At 59.8% G+C, this 18,370-nt stretch overlaps 2 protein-coding genes across 9 annotated transcripts; one reads left to right on the top strand and one right to left on the bottom strand.

Annotated features, from left to right (window-relative positions):
* Positions 1-10: 10 nt before the first annotated feature.
* Positions 11-12,801, bottom strand: NTMT1 (N-terminal Xaa-Pro-Lys N-methyltransferase 1). 8 transcript variants are annotated; one of them, XM_047830302.1, is made up of 6 exons: positions 11,164-12,801; positions 9,661-9,831; positions 3,045-3,256; positions 1,938-2,190; positions 1,651-1,746; positions 11-922 (listed from the first exon to the last, which is right to left on the bottom strand). In XM_047830302.1, the coding sequence occupies exons 3-6, from the start codon at positions 3,204-3,206 to the stop codon at positions 666-668; spliced, it is 768 nt and encodes a 255-aa protein (XP_047686258.1). In that variant the 5' UTR covers positions 3,207-3,256; positions 9,661-9,831; positions 11,164-12,801; the 3' UTR covers positions 11-665. The 8 variants fall into 8 exon arrangements, with proteins under 8 accessions (XP_047686258.1, XP_047686260.1, XP_047686259.1 ...); XM_047830304.1 differs by lacking the exon at positions 11,164-12,801 and adding an exon at positions 10,535-10,552; XM_047830303.1 differs by lacking the exon at positions 11,164-12,801 and adding an exon at positions 10,212-10,250.
* CD4H9orf50 (chromosome D4 C9orf50 homolog) lies at positions 12,331-18,069 on the top strand. The gene is made up of 7 exons (XM_047830298.1): positions 12,331-12,856; positions 13,098-13,188; positions 13,290-13,406; positions 15,370-15,530; positions 17,043-17,208; positions 17,399-17,573; positions 17,855-18,069. The coding sequence occupies exons 1-7, from the start codon at positions 12,331-12,333 to the stop codon at positions 17,921-17,923; spliced, it is 1,305 nt and encodes a 434-aa protein (XP_047686254.1). The 3' UTR covers positions 17,924-18,069.
* The last annotated feature ends 301 nt before the right edge of the window (positions 18,070-18,370 follow it).

Here is an 18,370-nt window from a genome sequence, read left to right as displayed (position 1 = left end):
CCAGACCGGCTAGGACCTTTCCAATACGGGATTCACCCTTTTATTTTGTGACTTTGGCGAACGTTCACCGAGAAGCCGCGAGGCACAGCCCAGAGTGAGGCTACGGACTCCCTTGCCGTAGGCTGTTGTGACGCTCACGTTAGGGACACCAGGGCTCAATCGCCAAACAGAACTTAGAACGTGAACGTCCCAGCGGCTGCAGGAGGCACCGCAAAGGCTCAGGCAGGGAGGGTGCAGATGGCCGGCCGCGGCTCCGCTGCCCAGCCCCTCTCCCTCGCCCCCCCCCCCCCCCCCCCAGGAAAAAGTCCTCAACGGCCAAGAATTCTCTTAAGGCACCCAGGCCTGGGGCCGGAAGGCCAGGTGGTGGTAAGGGGCATCCGGGGACTCGCCAGGGGCCCTGGAGTCACACGGGTCTGTACCGCGGTCCCTGCCTGCCAGGGCAGCAGAGCCGGGCTCCAGCCTCTCCGCTCCGTGTGGGCCACACCCTTCCCCGCTGGGTCCCCGTCAGGCCTTCTGAAAAAGAGTCCAGTGAGCGGCGGCAGACAGGTGTATTTCGAGGTCTTGCTCCGCGTCCCCGAGCCATCGTCATGGAGCCTCCGGGTCTTGCCCCGCTGCCAGCCCCCCACCCTGCGCGGCGCCGGTCCCTTACTCCTGCCGGTCCCTGCTCATCTCAGGGCTAAGCTGTACACGTGATAGATCTCGTCGGGAAGGTTCTCCTGGCGCTCCTGGGCTAGCAGGCTGAGGCCCGCGCTGCGGATGATCCTGTGGACCACCTCGAGGCCCCGGCACACGCTGCTGTCCACGTCATCCAGGATCACGCCCTCCTGGGCCATGTTGTCTTTGATGACAATGATGCCGTTGGGGCGCAGGCCCTGCTTGCAGCGCCGCAGGAACTCGGCCAGGTGCTGATCAGTCAGGTGACCTGGGGACCGCAGAGGCTGGGGTCACTAGGGAGCGGCACAAGCGTGTACCCGCCACTGGCCGTTCCCTTCCGCTTCCCGACTCACTGAGCTCGCCCTCTGTGTGAACACAGCCTCCCTGGCTCTCGGCAGCCCGGAGATGTAAGAGAAAACCGGCTCAGAAGTCACCCACCCAGGGCAGTCACAAAGCATGCAGCTGGGATCTCACCCTCACTGGGCGACTTCTGGGCCCTGCCCAACCCCATGCTCCACCCACCCCCGTCAGGCCTGGATTGCGGGAGCACAGCGGAGTTCCTTCCCTGCCCTGCCCTAAAACTCCAGACAGGCTTTTTAGAAGCCCAAAATACAGGGCCAGGCCCGGTGTGTCCCTGGCGGGTCTGGAGTCCACCACGGAACGGGTGGCCAGCTGCTGGTACGGTGGCCTGCGGCCGGGTCAGCAGCCCGGGAAGAGCACGCGGGGTGCGCGAGGGGGCGGCAGGGCGCGGCTCGCTCTCTGAGCAGCAGGGACAGCCACGGCTTCGGTGCTTCCTCTTACTAAACACTGGGGTGCCCGGGGGGCTCAGCTCAGTCAGCTAAGCGGCCCGACTGGATTTTGGCTCAGATCATGGTCTCAACGATTCGTGAGCTCAAGCCCCGCATCAGGCTCTGCGCCGACAGCTCGGGCTTCTCTCTCTGCCCTTCCCCTGCACGCGTGTACGTGCTCTCTCAAAATAAACTTAAAAAAACTTACAAAAACTCATTCCCACTTTCTTCAGTGTGCCTAAGTTCTTGCTCATTGACGTTTTTTCAACACAAAACTGCCCCCAAATGCGTCCTATAACAGGTACTGACACAACACGGAAAGGGTACTTGCAGGGAGTGTTTCCCACGGTCCTGGCGGACCCAGGGAGGACCGGAGAAATCCCCGCCACCCCGCCTGCTGCAGGGGCCCCCAAGGCCTCAGGGCGGTGGGGGGGGGGGGACCCACCTCTGCCGCGGGAGGTGTGTGGGAGGTGGAGAGGGCCGCGAGAAGCTCACCTATCACCCACTGGATCCAGATGACATCGTAGGAGTTAGGCTCGGGGCTGAAGTCCTGGAGGCCGCAGCAGAAGTAGTTCCTCACCCTCTTGCCCTCCTCCCCCAGGTAGGTCTTGGCTTTAATCAGAAAGTCTTCGGTCACGTCCACCATATCCACCACTCCAAAGAGCGGCAGGAGCAGCCGCTTGGTGATCCGGCCTATGCCGGCCCCGCAGTCCAAGGCACAGGAGGTCCCCGTCTTGTTTGGGCCTTCCTAAGAAGCAGGGAAGGCACAGACTCCATGAGGACGGCTCAGAAAGCCAGAGGGACCCTGTCCCCGTGAAGGGGCTGTTCCTCCCGAGCTCCCAGAGTTACTCAAATCAGAGGACCGGGCACAGGCTGGCGGCTGGCAGGCGTGGGGTCGTCAGTGGGCAGGAGTGCGGCACATTCTCGTCCCGGGCCACACGCTTCTAAGCTGAGCGCCAACCTGCACTTACAGGCGAGCGCCTGAATGGGTGCGTTTAATCCCTCTTACTCCCGAGACCCCGTTAAGACAACAGAACGTGAAAAGAACTCAAGCAGTGAGAGAATGAAAGGGCGGTCAGGGATTCTCACCCGTTTTCACAGACCTGGAAAGATGGAACGTGGGTGGAGGAACAGCAAGTAGCGTGGGGAGCACGCAGCCTCTGACGCTCACCAGGGGAGAGAGGAGGAGGAGGGGGAGGGCCGGGGAGATGCCAGCCAGGCACAGAGGAGGGCAGAGCGGGAGAGGGGGTGAGGAGCTGGGAGCCTGCCTTCAGCAGAACAGCCAACACCATGGCCCAGGGGCCCGCAAACTCGGCAAGACAGCAAAGGACTCGGCCTCGGCAGAACCGAACAGTTAAGGGGAGACTCCGTTCTGGTGTCCGGGAGCCCCGGCACGGCGGCCAGCGCCCGTCTGGCAGCCTCGAGACAGAGGCCCCGGTCCACGCGCCACCCCCGCCCCAGCCTTTGAGGCCTGGGTCACTGACGCCAACAGCTAACCAGAAGCCTTGCGGGGTACGCATAAGAGGTGGCGCCCCGTGCAAACCAGGTGGGGCCGCCAGGGCGACATCCTCTGCTCCTGGAGAGCACACCAGACCTGCCTACCCTCAAAAACCTCTGCAGGAACTTCCGGGAGCTGCTGATGTCGATGCTGGAGATGTGGCCATACCCCCCGAGCATGCCGTCCACGGTGGGCGGGACTTCCTTCCAGTACGTCTTAGCCTTCGAATAGAACTGTTTCTCATCTTCGATCACCTCACTCGTCATGCTGTCACCAACCGACTCAGCTCAGGCACCAAACTCAGCAGCAGTGCCTCCTGAACAAGAAAAAGAGCAAGTCAACAAGGCAGAGAGCCCCCGTCTCACCTCCACGCTTCAACGGTCACACAACCCTGCCTGCTGCAGGGAAACGTCCAGTGTCCCCAAAACCGCGTACACGCGTTGGATGACAGGGCCTTGCCTCTTGTATTCAAGTCATTTTGCAAAGTCCCCTTTGTACCCGAGGAGGAGACCCAGAGTCCTGGGCTGCGAGTCCTTCCCTTACTGTGCGTGACACCTGACCCGACGGCTTCTCACCCTCGGCTATAGAGAACCCCAATCTACACTTGAGGAAAGCAAAGCAAGGAACCCCAGCCTTCCACGGTGGACGTCCCGGCTGGTCCCGGGAGGGCCTGGGGGAGTCCACACACCTCCCTCCCTCTCTCTGCGGAGCACAGAATGAAGCTCGCTGTGGGGTCCGGTCCTTTGTTAACCATGAGCCGGACCCTGTGCCAGGTGCTGTGCTGGGAACTGAGGAGACAGCTTACGGAAACCGCCCCCCGCACACAATGGCAACCGTGCAGGGCTGCAGACAAACACAAGGTGTGGGCGCGGCCCACCCCAGGGGAGGCACTGCCCCGGGGAGTCAAAGAAGGAATCCCCAGGGATGACAACACATCAGCTGAAAGGAAAGGTGAGGAAGAGCTCACTAAGCCAACGGGCAAGCCTGCTCCAGGGGGAGAGGTGAGAACGGCGCACGGAGAGCCGTCGCGACTGGAAACACAGGGTCCGGGGGGACATGACATTAGACTCCTCCCTAAAGAGCAGTGAGCCTGAGCTACTCTAGGTTAAGCAGGCGGATGTGCTCTGGAAGGCTGTGTTGGCAGCTGTGTGGAATCCGGGCAAGAGTGAAAGCAGACAGGACAAGAGGGTGTCGGGAGAACAGGGGAGGGGCAGCTACAAAGCAAGAGCCAGGGCCGGGGGGGCGGGGCCGGCCACTCAGGCCAGGGAGGGACAGAAGGGTCACACCTCTGCCGGGAGGCGCGGTCACTCTTCCGCCAGCTCACTACACACTTGCAAGTGCTGGTCTGGTTGCTCTGAGATAAAGCCCGGCCCTCAGAGAGCTTCCGGTCCAGCGGGAGACAGAAGCGAGCGGAACACAAGGCAGAAACAGGCCGCTTGCTGAGCCACAAGTGCTGTGGGAACTCAGAGAGGGGCAGATGGGTGGGGGGCAGCCGAGCTCGGCCCTCAAAGACCAGGATTGCTAGGCGGCCGGGGAGGGCACAGGCAGAGGCAGAGACGGCCTGGGCTGGCAGGAACGCAGACAGAGGAAGAGGGTGTCATGGGAGGGGGGCTCAGACAGGCAGACTGGGCCTGGATTGCAGGGGGGCCCCCCGAGGACAGGTGGGGGACGTGGGTCTAGCCTGTTGGTAATGGGAAATCAACCAGCCGAGGGTTTCTGAAGGGCCCCAGGTGGGCGGCTGGGCCGGGAGCTGCGGCGGGACCACGGGCACACGGGGACCAGCAGGAGCCGGGGCAAGGGGTGGCAGCACAGAAGCGAGACCAGACAGGGTCTGGGGCGGGGGCGGCAGTGCCTGCTCCGCACGCGCGCGCTTCCCATCGGCCACTGGATCGTCACGACCGACCGTGAGCCCGGCGCCACGGTCACCCCGCCTCACCCCGCCTCACCCGGCAGTGCAGCGGGATCTGATGCAGAAGAGGGCTGCGTGCCTCACCCAGGGTCAAGAGGCCACGCTCCTCCCTCGTGGGCAGCTCATCAGCCTGAGTGTCACGTGCTCAGAGGCCCTCCCTGACCAGCCCCGCCAAGGTGGCTTCCTCCAGCCCCCTGATCCAGCCCGCTTGCTGCCTCCAGAACGCGTACATGTATCTGCGATTACACTGTTGCCTCCGCCCGGATGGAAGCTCCGGAGGCGTGACCGCACCTTTTCACCACTGTGTCCCCGGCACCAAGCCCACACGAGTCCCTTAGCGCAGGGGTGAAAGCCCCCCCATCTGCCACCTTTACATCACTCCACTGGGTGGCCGCTAAGTCGCTGACTCCTGGAACGCAGGGCAACTGAGGAAAGCCTCGTGTGGAACCTGGGGAGAGTGCTCGAAAACAAGAGAAACCCCCCGGGATGGAGAACTACTTAGGGGTTCCGAGACAAGTAATCAGACCTGAAGCAGGAAAGTGCCCCCCCCCCCCTCCCCGAGGACGGGCACGCAGCCCTCGGATCAGAATTTAGAGACCACAAGAGAGGACGGGGAACAGAACACGAGAAAAGCTGAAGCATTTTCACCGGCCACGTTCATTACGAGCCTAGCCCCCGATGCACAACTGTACTCTGAACTTGTCCTACGAGACCAGGAATCTTCCAGAAGCAGCAGGCTCACCTCTGCCCAACAACTCAGGACTGCTCCTCACTGCTGCCTCGGTGAGCCCTTTCCGGGCAACCCAGCCAGCAGGCAGGGCCACCAGGGGAGGGCCCTCCTCCCCACCCCCCTGGCTCCTTCCCAGACTCGGACGTCCCCCACGGACGAGGCCACACGCCGGCCCCCTGAGGAACCAGAAGAGAACCGACAGCTTCCACGTGCCCTAGCGGGTCCAGTTCTTAGATCTGTGACTGTCACCGTGTCCACCCTCTCGAGCCCTTCTGCGGCGCAGGGAGAGTCCTCCAGCCCCCCTCAGATCCTCCAATCAGCTCTCAGGCTGATGTTCCAGCTCCACTGTTCAGGTACGAGGGTCTGGGACCACAGTGAAGACAAGTTCCAAGCACCGTGTCCATCGAAGAGCCCTTCGAGGGAGAGGCCGGAGGGGCCCTGCTTCTAAATACGGCGTCTCTCCACGCTGGCTCGCCGCCACGTCCCACCCAGAAAGAGACAGCGGCACAGGGCCGGCAAGAATGAACTCTGGCTGCGACCCTGAGATACACGGTAAGCAAAGGAACGCAGAAACCTCCCGATGCCCAGGAACGCCAGCTGTGGTAGAGTGGGCATCGCTGCGGGCCCCGGGCGGGCCACTAGCCTGAACGTCACCAAGGAGCTGGGTTTGGGGGCCCCACAGCCACCACCACCCAGGAAGGACGGCATCGGCCAGCGGCGCCCCCACGCAGCGCTCACACGGGAGCCTGGCAACGCCGACCCTTCCCCACCAGCCCCCACCAGTCTTGGCGAACCGCTGGTTTCGCCCTCGCAGCTGTCTCCCCACTGGCCCGGGAGCTCCTTGGAGAACACCCGCGACACCCTGAGATCGACCCCTGTATCGCTCTCGAACCACACGCAGCACACAGGCCTTCAACAGAAAGTTCACTCCCGCCAGCTGACCAGAATAAATGTGGGGCCCGACCCTCCCCTGGCGGTGTCTGCCTTTCCCCCCAGGAGGTAAGCTTCCTGGAGGCAGGGACATGACCTCACACCCCCTCAGCGCAGCACCTGATACAAGGTGGCTGTCTGCTAGTTGGTTGTTGAATGACCCAAAGAATGAGCCTTGTCTGGCCACAGTCATTTTCCACTTTTCGGAAAACCTACAGAAATCCAACCGTTCCAAACTGGGAACACTGAAGGCCATTACCGACAACGTGAGTTTTTGCTTTACCGAAAGCTTTCCAACATGGTCTCTTTAAATGTCAAGGTTCTCTGAATAATCTAATTTACAAGAACTCCACTTACAGGCAGATTCTAGGAACAGGCCAGGGGAGGGACGTCTGGGCCGAGACATGGCAAGCATAATTTTGACATTTGTTCCAACAGCTGATTCATTAGTGAACGTGACTCCGTGGGGCCCTGTCTACACTTTGTCTCCCAGCGTCCCGACTGGAGTGGGCAGGAGGTCCCTGGGAGCCAGAGGGAACAGTCGTCAGTCAAATGGCAGGAAGTCCCCCTATACTCTGCCCGGCGGGGGTGAGGGGCTGCAGGGCTCCAGGGCTAGGGAAAGGGCAGTCTGGCTCTGTGCGCACGCCAGGCGAGCCGGAAGAGGAAGAGAGGCCCTTTGCTCCTAGTGGCCTCTGTCACCTCCTCTTTCCCTCCAAGGTGTTTAGGGTGACAGGTGGGCAGTCGCCCCAGCTACCACTTCCCCCAGGATCCCTGGAAAAGAACGGTGTCCGAGCCGTGCCGGTCAGTGCTTTGTGGAGGCATCACACCCTCTCTGCAAAAGCCTGGAGGCCACAGGAGGCAGGAGTCTGCCTGGAGTTACCTCCTCCCCCTTGCAGCCTGCTGGACAGGGCCTGCTCTCCCTGGATTGGTGACAGCAGCTGGACATAAGGGAATGGCAAGGTGCTCTATGAAAAAGAAAGCAAAGGAAGGAGAAAGAAGACCAAAAAAAAAAAAAGGGGGGGGGGGCAGTGGGGAGAGATTTAAAAACAAACTAAGGCTCTGGGACACCCGGGTGGCTCAGTCGGTTGAACGTCCGACTTCGGCTCAGGTCACGATCTCCCGGCTCGTGAGTTCGAGCCCTGCATCCGGTTCTGTGCGGACAGCTCGGAGCCCGGAGCCTGCTTCGGATTCCCTGTCTCCCTCTCTCTCTGCCCCTCCCCCACTTGTGCTGTCTCACCGTCTCTCTATCTCTGTCTCAAAAATAAATTCAAACACATTTTAAAAAATTAAAAAAAAAACAACCAAAAAACCCAAGTCTCTGGTGGAGTCAAATACACCAGGTCTGAATCCTAGCTTTGCTTCTCACCGGCTGTGTTGTGTAAGCTCACATAAGACACTTCACCTCGGTTAAGTACACTTCTTTATCTATAAAACAGGAACAGCAATGCTGACGTCACAGGAAGGCTGGGATGATTAAAGGTGGGTATAAAAGCATCAAGTGACCCATAGAGTGCCAGGCACGAATTATTTCTGCCAAATGAGATTCTCATCAATTCTCACTGGCAATCCCAGAGATCAAACGAGATAAATACCCTGAAATGCCCTATAAACTGTAGAGCGTTGGACACTTCTAAGGGATTATTACTGTTATGCTGGGTGGTGGATTCGGGACACTCAAACAGCTCTGCAGACCTGCGGGAGAGGGGAGTGGAACGCTATCTCTGTGACTCTATAGCTTCTGGTCGCCACCAAAGCCTTCCAACCCTCCCCCCGGCTCCCCCGTCTACCGCTAGAAAACCATTCCACTAAGGGAGTGATGTGCCTTCAATGCACACAGGAAACCAGGAAGAGCACACGGAGGGAACCCAGACGTCTTACCACAGTCAAGGCCCTCCCAGGGCAATGATTCTATACGTCCAGACCGTCTGCAATCCTGCCCCACCCCACCGTCAGGGCCTCTGACACCAGCTGTCTCTGTCCCAGAGACATCCCGCCGCGCTGATGGGCAGCAGAGCCCGGGCCTTTCGTTCGATCTGGCAGCCCCTCCGCAAACAGGCTGACCTTGGCTCCAAGGGCTCTTGGCTGGCGAGCTCTCTTCTGAGCGGCACCTGTGTCGACCGTAACTGGGGCTGGATCCAAGGTGAAATAAGATAGCAACTCCCATGCAGCGGGCACTGCTCTGTGCCCGGCTCTGACCTGAGCAGTTTACTGAACCCTGACACCGACTCTCCGAGTGCCTGCTCTCCTTGTCCCCGCTTCTCCAGGGGAAACTGAGGCTCAGGCAGGGAAAGGGACTAGCTGCGACCCCGGAAGGGCGTCGGGGGAGGGGCTGCCCCGTCCAGGCTCCGGGTGCCCCGGCCTTCCCCTTCCACCAGCCCCCAGCGACCCCCTTGTCCGACCTCCCCGGGACGCGCACGTGGGGCCCCGGCAGCTCGCGCCGGGTCACGTGACGAGCCGGGACCTCAGGGCGCCGAGGCAGTTGGCGGTCGGGGCCACCTCTCCCCCGCCGGCCGCCGCTCCGCCTCGCGCTACTCACCCCGGGTGGGGGCTCCCGGGACCCGGGAGAAGAGGACGAGGAACAGGAAGCCGAAGGGAGGGCGGCGGCGGCAGCGAAGCCCCCACAAGCCCACCGCCAGCTCCGTCAGACCACGGCCAGACGCGACACCTCGCGGCGCGCGCTGCCTTTGTCCGCACACGTCACTTCCGGGCGCCCGGGGGCGGGGCCGCGACTAGCTCCGCCCCACGGCCGGTTTGCCCCGCCCCGGTCGGCTTTCTGGTTCCTGGAAGCACCTCTCAGACTTAAAAGAACCGGGGCGCCGCCGAGCCTCTCCTGCCTCCAGCACGTGCACCGGTTCGTTTGGAGGCTGAAGGCTGGACGTTTAAAAACGAGCGTTCTGTGGGTTTTCCACCGGGGAGAAAGAGGGGAGGAGCCTCATTCCTCAAATCGTACCCATAACAATTTGCACCTTAAGATAATATGCAGAGCCAAGAGAGAGAGAAAGAAAAAAAGAAAAGAAGAAGAAAAAGAACCCTTGATGGCGCCAAGGGTTGATGCTACCTCAATTAAGCAGAACAAATCCTTGAAGTTTCCATTCCAAAAAGCCTGCCCTCCCACAGGTTCCTCCCATGTGTAGAAATTCTGGAGGGATACCTGAAAGCAATCTTGATGGAAATATGATGGGTTTGCACGTGGTAGGACTTGTGACCCTCTCCAAGGAGTCCTCTTCTTCCAGACTGGCGTGCTTACTCACTTCCCAATGCTCTGAGTGTTAAATTTGTAGGATATTGCCGGTGGAGCCTTCAGCCCTGTGCCTGCAGTGTGCTGTCAGTAAATAGACAATATTTATCATAAGTTCATTTTTCCTAAACTGACGTCCTGGTCTTAGATGCCTTCCTCTGGGCTTTGCACACAGGAAGTACTTCAGGTGTGTTTGCTCTAATGACATGAAAGCTGGGGAGGGGGACAGGCTGCAGCTGAGTCCCCCAAATCTGTTTATGTATATATTATTTGGCATCCTCTCCAGAGTACTCCAAATCAGACTTGGTTCCCCTGGCCTGGGCCCCTCTCCCAAGCTTCATTTTCCGTGGTCTCTAAGGGAAGAGGATAAATCCTGAACAATCTCAATTGCTGGATGTGGATTCTTCCTTTGGGGGCAGCTCTGAGCCCAGCTTTTCCAGGGGTGCCTAAAAATCCACCCCTACCTTTTTTTTGGATGGCTCAGTCGGTGGAGTATCTAACTTCATCAGGTCATGATCTCATAGTTCATGAGTTCGAGCCCCGCGTCAGGCTCTGTGCTGACCGCTCAGAGCCAGGAACCTGCTTCAGATTCTGTGTCTCCCTCTCTTTCTGCCCCTCCCCACTCATGCTCTGTCTTTCAAAAATAAGTAAACATTGAAAAAAAAAAAAAAAGAAATCATGTAGTTAGTCTGGTGTTCCTCATCCATTATTTTAAAAAATTCATGTACTCTTAGAATAAATGTAAAAAATGTTCACCTTTCCAGGGAATAGATATAAAAAGATTCACCTTCCTGGGGTGCCTGGGTGGCTCAGTCCGTTAAGCATCTGACTTTGGCTCAGGTCATGATCTCATAGTTCATGCGTTCGGGCCCCGCATTGGGCTCTGCGCTGGTGTGGAGGATGCTTGGGATTCTTGCTCTCTCCATTCTCTCTGCCCCTCCCCTGCTCATGCTTTCTCTTAAGATAAATAAACTTAAAAAAAAAAAAATGTTCACCTTCCCCACTCAATATTCCAACTTCCCAGGGAGGTACACCCTTCCATCCCTGGTTGAAGAGTATTTGCAGAAAATGGAAATACATTGGCTATGATACTTCCTCCAGGCCGACTTGTAAAATTGTCAAATTATACCATGCCAGTGAAATTGCGGGGCCAAACAATCCTTCTCCCCCACTCCAATTTCACAACGCAAGCTTCTCCCCTGCCTCCTCCCAGCCAAGAGTCACGGATGGGGTCCAACAGTCTGTTTTACCACGGAGCCCTGAGAAAGGACAGCTTGTCCAGCATTTTGAACCAAATAGAAGCAGAGCCTGGACTGGAAATCAGTTCTCTTGGTTTCCAAGCCCACTGCCTTCTTGCTGCCCAGCCTTCCAGTGGAAGCTGGGCTTCCAGACCTACCCAGGCCAAACTTGACCCACCTGGGCCTCCCAAATCCAGAGAGGGTAGCAGAACCCTGGCGTTTCCACCGCTGGCTTGGGCCCGGCTGCCCTGCTCAGGAGTCCCACCACCCCCTTGTGCGGGCAGCTTTGGCTTTCTGGGCACAAACCCCCACCCTCTGTCTCTAGGCCTGAGAGACCACCGCTCCTCACATGGCCTTGGGTGAGGGGTGGATCACAATGACCCTGAAGAGGCCCAGGAGGGAGGCCTGGAGGGAGAGCAGGGAGGGTCCAGCAGATGGACCAGGCCGGGAAGATGGGCTCTCTCAAGGACCAACCCACCAGTTAGGGGGCTCCAAACTCGAGGGACCTCCTCAGGACTCACCCAGAAGCCCCACTAGGGTGAGTGTGATACCAGGAGCCAGCTCAGAGCTGACAATAATCTGGGGGTGGGGTGTGATAGGGAGGAACCAGGCTCCAAGACCTCCCCGCCGACCCCCAACCCAGTGTCAAGATGCTGGGGGCAGGCGTGGAGCTCTGTCTCCCAAAGGGGAAGTTTGTTAAAAATAGGTGTCTTGGCCCCACCCCAGACCTACTGAGTTAGAACCTGGGGCATCCGCATTTTCAGCAAGCTCTCCACCCAAGGGGCCCTGGGGCCCCAGCAGGACCTCGCAACTGCTGGGCGGGTCTCTCCTTTCAAGCCTAATTCCCCGTGGTTTCCTAATTCCCCGTGGAGCGCTAACAGCGTGAACAGGACAGCAGCACTCCCGTGTGCTGAGCCACAAAGGGGGCAGGTGCTCCGTCACCACCATTCTACAGATAAAGGCACTAAGAAAAGGTAATCGATTGGCCTGTCCAAGGTTGCGAAGCTAGTAAGCAGCGGAACTGAGACTAAATCCTGAATTTCAAACAGTTTAAAACGCTAACAACATCGATAATAGTAGCGCGCCCCCTCACCTAGACGTCACAGCAACTCAGAGAGGTCACAAATGACGTGACCATTTGGCAGGTGAGGAAACAGAGGCTAGGCGAGCTCTAGCCTGAAGCCGCTCACTGCCTGGCGAACCGGGGGCGTTACCCCCAAACCACACGACCCGGCTCTGGGCACTATGGCCTGGGGGCTGGTCTACGCCCTCCTCTGCACTTTACACGGCACCCCCCGCCCCCACTGAGGCGTGAGGACGCCCCGAGCTGAGCGCAGGGCCAGACATGACCCGGCGTCACCCCAACCCCTGGACGCAGCAGGTGGCGTCCCCCAACCCCTGGACCCAGCAGGTGGCGCCCAAGGGGCTCCCCGGCGACCGCGCTCGCCGAAGGAAAGACCCGCTGCTGCCCAGTTTGCCCCTGCCCCAAATCCGGGGAGTATCTGGCGCGGGGGCCACCCGGGGCTCGAGGGCCTCGGGGAGCGACGACGGGTGGTGGGGCGGGTCCTCGCTCCCAGAGCTGGGGGTGGGTGTCAGGAGCGCCCCGCTGAGCCTGCCTACGCTGCCCACCGGGGCCCAGCGGGCGGCGCAGAACCGGGCGAAGCTGAGGTCGCTCCTGCTGCCGCCCCTGCTCCGGGCCGGTGCGCCCCGGGACCCCGCGCCCCGGCCTGGACAGAGCGAGGACCCCTGCAGGGGCTCGGCCAGGGGGACCCCGGACTCCCGGCTCGCGCTCCAAGGAGAGCTCCTCCCCAGCAAGTTCCGGGAGTTCCTGCAGCGGACGGGGGCAGAGTGCGTCCGGGCGACGCCACCGAGTGAGGCCCCGCCCAGGACCCCAGGGGGCGGGGCGGAGTCATTTCTGGAATGAATGAAGCTGCTGTTAGTTGAGGATGCCTGGCAGAGCCCTGACGACCGCCCCTTGAGGGCGGGTCTACCATTGCCCCTGTAGTACAGATGAGGAAACTGAGGCCCAAGGCCGCGTAACTGGGAAAAGCCTAGTGAGGACTGTCCCCAAGGGAAGGCTCATAGCTCTTTCCCCCTCCTCCTGGCTCCCAGCATCCTCAGCACGGCAATCAAAAAAGAGTGTGTCAGAGCACTGCCAGCACCTTCCCCGGTGTCCCCACTGTTCCTTCCCTTCAGACCTGCGGTGAGTGTCGCTGACCTGCTGGTGGGGACAGGGTTGCCATCAGTGCTCCGAGGGTGGGGACCCTGGCCACTCACGCCAGGTGTGGCTTGTGTGTCTTCAAGGGGTCAGTCATCGTACTTCCAGAATAGTCTTAAGAAGATTTTGCTGCGTCGGATACCTGCCCTGGGGACCCTGAAGAGAGATCGCTCGCAATTCATCACCTTCAAAAAGGCCAACCAGTGAGTTACAAGAGGCTGGCATTATGGGGGGTGGGAGAAAGCGTTTCTTCTGTTCTTTCCTCTGTCTTTCACCTGTGAGTCTATCCATCTGTCCACCGATACATCCATCTATGTGTCTATCCGTGAGTCGGGTCTTCTGTTGACCCGTCAGTCCCTCCATTCGTCGTGCATCTAGCCGGTCATCCCTCTGTCCGCAAACTCTGACAATTCTACCCACCATCCAGGAATCCAATGATCAATCATCTACGAACCTTTCCACGCACTTGTAAATCCAGGATACTGTCCATCTGTAATCTCGTTATAAAGCCAGAGATGCGTCCACATGCCTGTCTGTCTAGCCATCCATCCACCCGTCCATACGTCTACGCCTCCTCCTAAGGCCCAGTCCTTCTATTCAGACCTTTTCCCGAACTCATTCATCAGTCCGTCCGTCCATCCACCCACCCAGCCGTTCGTCCCATTCATCGGTCCATTTCTTCCTCTAACTCTGATTAGGTTTTACTGTATGTCAAATACGGGGGGAAATAAGACAAGGGATGGAGGCTGGAGAAGAGCCTGGGCATTAGAGCTTACCTGCACTCGATGCCATAGCTCTAACGGAGAGGAAAAAGAATGCAGAAAAAATTCCCCCAGCACACACAGGCTTAGACGGAGGTGAAAGGTGAAAAACATCGCCCATGAGTTTAAAGACCAAAGAGTAAATACGTGACATCCATGCCGTTCCTTCTCGTTCTGGGCCCATGGCTGACAGTATCATCGGATCACAGCATTTTCCCCCACTGGGCCTCGAACCCTCCCTGACACAGCGCTCCAGGCCGGCGCCACCAACGGATCGGCGCGGCTGCCGGGAGCGAAACCCATTTGCCAGCCCGGGAACTTTAAAGCAGTGGGGCCAAATAAACACACTTCTCCCAAGATATAATAAGGAAAAGTATGGAACTCGTTATCCCCACTATGACACACGGCAGAGGGAGACACATTCGCAGCGTTTCGCATTGAAGACCGAATGCTTGCGCGCCTTATGGTGTGCGAGAGTCCCTGGTCGGCCCTGCAGGGGACAGCGGGGTGCGTCGGATTAGGCTCCGGGAGCCTTTGACGGGAGAAGCTGAGATTCCAGTCCTAGGGGCGGGGCTGGGGTGCACCTGTATATGGCCCTGCGGCCAGCACAGAGCAGGCAGCTGGGGGAGCGCTAGGTCCCAATGCCCATAGCCTGGCACTGTCCTGACATCTCCTGGCTTCCTGGCTCCTTAGTGGGCTGATGATAGGATCCCTTCCGGGGATCCACTCGGACACAGAGATGCAGTCGGATAAATGGCTGCGGATACGTCCATCTGTGTGTACTTAAAGTTGAACGTGGCGTTTCTGAATAACAGATCCACGGACGGATCGGGCCGGCCCTTCTGCAGCCTTGCCCTTGAGGCTGAAATGAATAGCAATAAATGCGTACTGGATGCCTCAAGTAAGTTATCGGAGACCTAGCACCCTCTTATAAGGATGCTGTTAGCATACCTACAATACACCATACATAACTTAAAGGGGGAACTGCAAAATGGAGACGCGAGTGTGGGCTGCCCCGGGTCACGTGGCCGGGAAGGGCCGTATTCTCGCTGCTGAACGGCTTGATATATAAGAGTGCCGGCTCTGGAGCTAAGATTCGGATGTTGGCTCCACCCTTTACCGGCCGTAGGACCTTGGGCAGTTGCAGAACATCTCTGTGGGCCTCCGTTCTCCTCGTCTGTAAAGTGGGAATACTAATCATGTTGCCCAGGGTGGTGTGGGCGTGACGGGTAGACTGATGCCCGTTACGTGCCTGACCCCATCGCCCGGCCGGCGTGGGGTACTCAGGAGAGGCCGGCTGCTGGGGCTCTCAGGACGCACGGCGAGCTCTGGTCCAGCGGGTGTGTGTGGCCCGGGTGGAACGTGGGGCTGGGGACTCAGCCGGCCCCCTTGCCTCTCTCGCCAGGCCCCACGGTGTCCAGGCCCCCAAGCTCAAGACTGTGCTCGCTCACAGCTCCTCGGGAGAAGGCTCCAAGAAGCGTAGGCGCTTCTGCCCCTTCCGCGTGCGATTTGCTGATGAGACCCTGCGGGACAGCGCGCTCCGCTACTGGGAACGTGCCTTGGCAGGTAAGCAGACAGCAGGGGGAGCCCCAGGACTCCAGAAAGTTCCAGCCTGGAGCCCAGAGAGCAGAGGCCGCGGCCCTGGGTCCTGGGAGTGAGGGCCGCCCAGAAAAGGCCAGGAATCCACTGACCCTACGGAAAAGGTACCTGCACTGGCTTCTCCGGAGAGTGCCGGAGGCTCCTCGAGGGCCAAGGAGAGGGGCTGAGGTCCTGCAGAGGTGTCCCAACGTGGGTGGCACCAGGGAGCAGCCGCCATGGAGGAAACAATGGGTGCCCGGGCCCGGGCACCACGGGAGGACTTCTTCCTGCCAAGGGCTCGCACGTGTCATATCTGCCCACGTTGGGGACAGGTCCCACAGCCTCCTGACCCCACGTCTGGTCCCCTCCATGGCCTACAGGGGCTGAAGAAGAAGGGAAGCCACCAAAAGCATCTTCTCCCAGTATCCATGAAGGCCTGCCTGGCTGAGGAGATGCCCAGAAAGGTCCAGAAGATCAAACCGTCTCTCTGGGGGAGGCAGGCACTGCCTGGTCCAGCAAAGAAGCCGGCAGCCACCGGGCCTGGGTTCTGGGATGGAAGTTTGCTCTCAGCTCTTTGGCGGGGGATGGATGTGGTAGTGTCTGCGTTGGCATAGTTTCCAGTGTTTTCTAAAGGTGTCAAGAGGCAGGTGGGAAGAATACCGTGTCCTTGCTCTGGTATAACCTTTATCACCTGCCCTGCCCGCCCCCCACCCCCCGGCCCCTTCTCCATCTGCCTGGCCTCTTCACTTCACAGGATCTAGCTGCCCCAGGGCCTCCAACAGCTTGCATCCATTTATTGAGCACCGACTGTGTGCAGTTTGAGCAGAGGCTGCTCCAAAGCCTAGCTGTGGGTTAAAGCCCCCAAATCCCGGACCTTCGCTGATTAGGAAGGGACCCTCCCCAGGCCCCTTAAGGTCATAGGAAATTGCAAATAGAAGCTGCAGTTTCGCCCAACTTCTCGTCGTTTGATGGGGAAGCCAAAGCCCCGAGAGCAAGTGACACACGGTGGCCGAGAAGAGAAGCCGCGGTTCCCCCAGGGAGACACGGTTTCGTGCGAATGGCAGTTGGCTGGGAGAAGCTTCCTTGTCAGCCACGGGCCCCAGGAGCTGTGGTCACATCCCGGGGCGCCAGAGTGGGGCTCGGCTGCTGACTTCCCAGCCCCCTCCATCCCTGCAGAAATCTCGGTATCGTCTCTGGATTTCGATGGGGGCGTGACTGGCCTTCCCACTACGGGAAAGAAGGCCCTTGTGGGGGCTGCCACGGGAGTGGGTATGTGTGTCGTGGGGCACAGCGTGGGTAATAAAGGCAGAGACAGTCACGCAAGATAGTTTTAAAACCTGAGCCTTCTCTGGAGGCAGCCATAAGGCGCTGGGGAGCCTTGGGTTGCCATGGAGACGGGGTTCGGCCCAGCCTTGCCTGCCAAGGGGAGGAGGGGAGAGTGGGGGTGCCACCCGGTGCCCCCTCCAGGTAGAGTTCTCACTGGAGCCCTCTCTCCTCCAGTCCGGCAGGGCCACATCGAGAAGGGGATAGCCACCGGGTCAATGACATCAGAACGGGTGTTCAGGAGTGTCGGGAGATGGCTGGAGAGTTTGCCCAAAGCCCTGTGCCCCAGGGCCCAGGAGGAGGCCATGGCCAGCATCTCGTTCAGCTGGGACTGCCCGGGCCTGTGAGGCTTCCAGGGGGAAGAGGCAGGATCCACACGCATCGCCAGGGCGCCCCCCCACCCCCCGCCCCGTAGACTTCCCCACCCCGCAGCCGGCAAGCTAAGGGTCTGGGCCTCTGAGGGCCCCGGGGGAAGCCACGGGGGGACTAGAGATTCGGGGGCCGTGCAGCTCACAGACCTCTGTTCCCCTCAGGGCCCCCCAGGAGCCACAGGGCCACCTCTCTGAGGATGCCTCCATGAAAAGCAGCCTGCCCTTCATCCCCAGGGCCACCACCCAGAGGCCGCAAAGTGGCCTCAAAACCTTCCTGGAAGCCCACAGCATCCTGGAGCAGGTGGACAGATCGCCCAGCTCCTGGAGCCAGAAGCTGGTAAGCCCCTGCTGGCAGCGTCTCCTAGAGCACCCCTGCCCAGCGGGGTGGCCGGGCCCCCTGGGGCTAAGGGGTGGGACGGATCCGGATCCCAGCCCCCCAGCCCAGTACTTGCGAGCGCTGGGCTCTCTTTGCATTTCCGTCTCTTCCTCTGGAAAACGGGGCTGACCCCAGTTGCCTGCCCTCTTGGGCAGTGGCAGAGAATCCCCCTGGGCCCAGAGAGTCCCGTCTCCTGGCCAGAGGCCCCGCAGCGCCCAGCTGTTCCCTCCCTGTCACTCCAGGAGTCCTTCCTGCCCAGCGTGGCGCTGGTCCTGAACCGAGGCCGCCCTAAGGGCTCCTGCCTTCTGTGACGCCACAGCAGGCGCCCAGGTGAATGACCACTGGAGCCCAAGCCCACGTGTGGACACGGGGCTGAGAAGAGGCCCTTCCTGTCCCACAAATAAACATACATTCTAGGTGGCTGGGACCTGCTGCCGGGTCTCACCCTACAAGGCTCTCTAGGTGCCAGACTGCTGCTTTCTGGGAGTCCTGGACCGAAGGGAGGGAGAGGACAAGGTCATGGCTGGGATGAGGCTGAGGGGTGGGGGCAAGGCACCCTCAAGGCCCAAGGCTTATTCCAAGTGAACCCCTCTCCTGGAAGATGGGAGGCCCTGCCACACCTCAAGTCTGGGACCAAGCCTCTGTCGACCTAGATCAGCCCACACCTCCCCCGAGCCCCAGCCCCAGCGTCTATCTACCTGCTGACCCCCACCATGGAGGGAAGGGGGCCAGACTCCCACTGGATGGACAAGCGTTTG

The sequence above is a fragment of the Prionailurus viverrinus genome, chromosome D4 (assembly GCF_022837055.1).
Source record: "Prionailurus viverrinus isolate Anna chromosome D4, UM_Priviv_1.0, whole genome shotgun sequence".
In the NCBI taxonomy this organism is placed as follows: Eukaryota; Metazoa; Chordata; class Mammalia; order Carnivora; family Felidae; genus Prionailurus; species Prionailurus viverrinus.
The sequence above is the reverse complement of the archived record's forward strand: the minus strand, read 5'-3'. Positions and strand labels throughout refer to the sequence as shown.

Coding starts and splice junctions, on each gene's coding strand:
- NTMT1 (XM_047830302.1), bottom strand. CDS start 3,206: ATGACGAGTGAGGTGATCGAAGATGAGAAACAGTTCTATTCGAAGGCT. Junction 1,747..1,937: donor CTGGATCCAGTGGGTGATAG/GTGAGCTTCTCG, acceptor GTGTTGTGTCAG/TACCTGTTATAGGACGCATT. Junction 923..1,650: donor GAAAGTGGGAATGAGTTTTT/GTAAGTTTTTTT, acceptor TGCGGTCCCCAG/GTCACCTGACTGATCAGCAC.
- CD4H9orf50 (XM_047830298.1), top strand. CDS start 12,331: ATGACCCGGCGTCACCCCAACCCCTGGACGCAGCAGGTGGCGTCCCCC. Junction 13,189..13,289: donor TCCTTCCCTTCAGACCTGCG/GTGAGTGTCGCT, acceptor TGTGTCTTCAAG/GGGTCAGTCATCGTACTTCC. Junction 17,574..17,854: donor GCTCCTGGAGCCAGAAGCTG/GTAAGCCCCTGC, acceptor CTGTCACTCCAG/GAGTCCTTCCTGCCCAGCGT.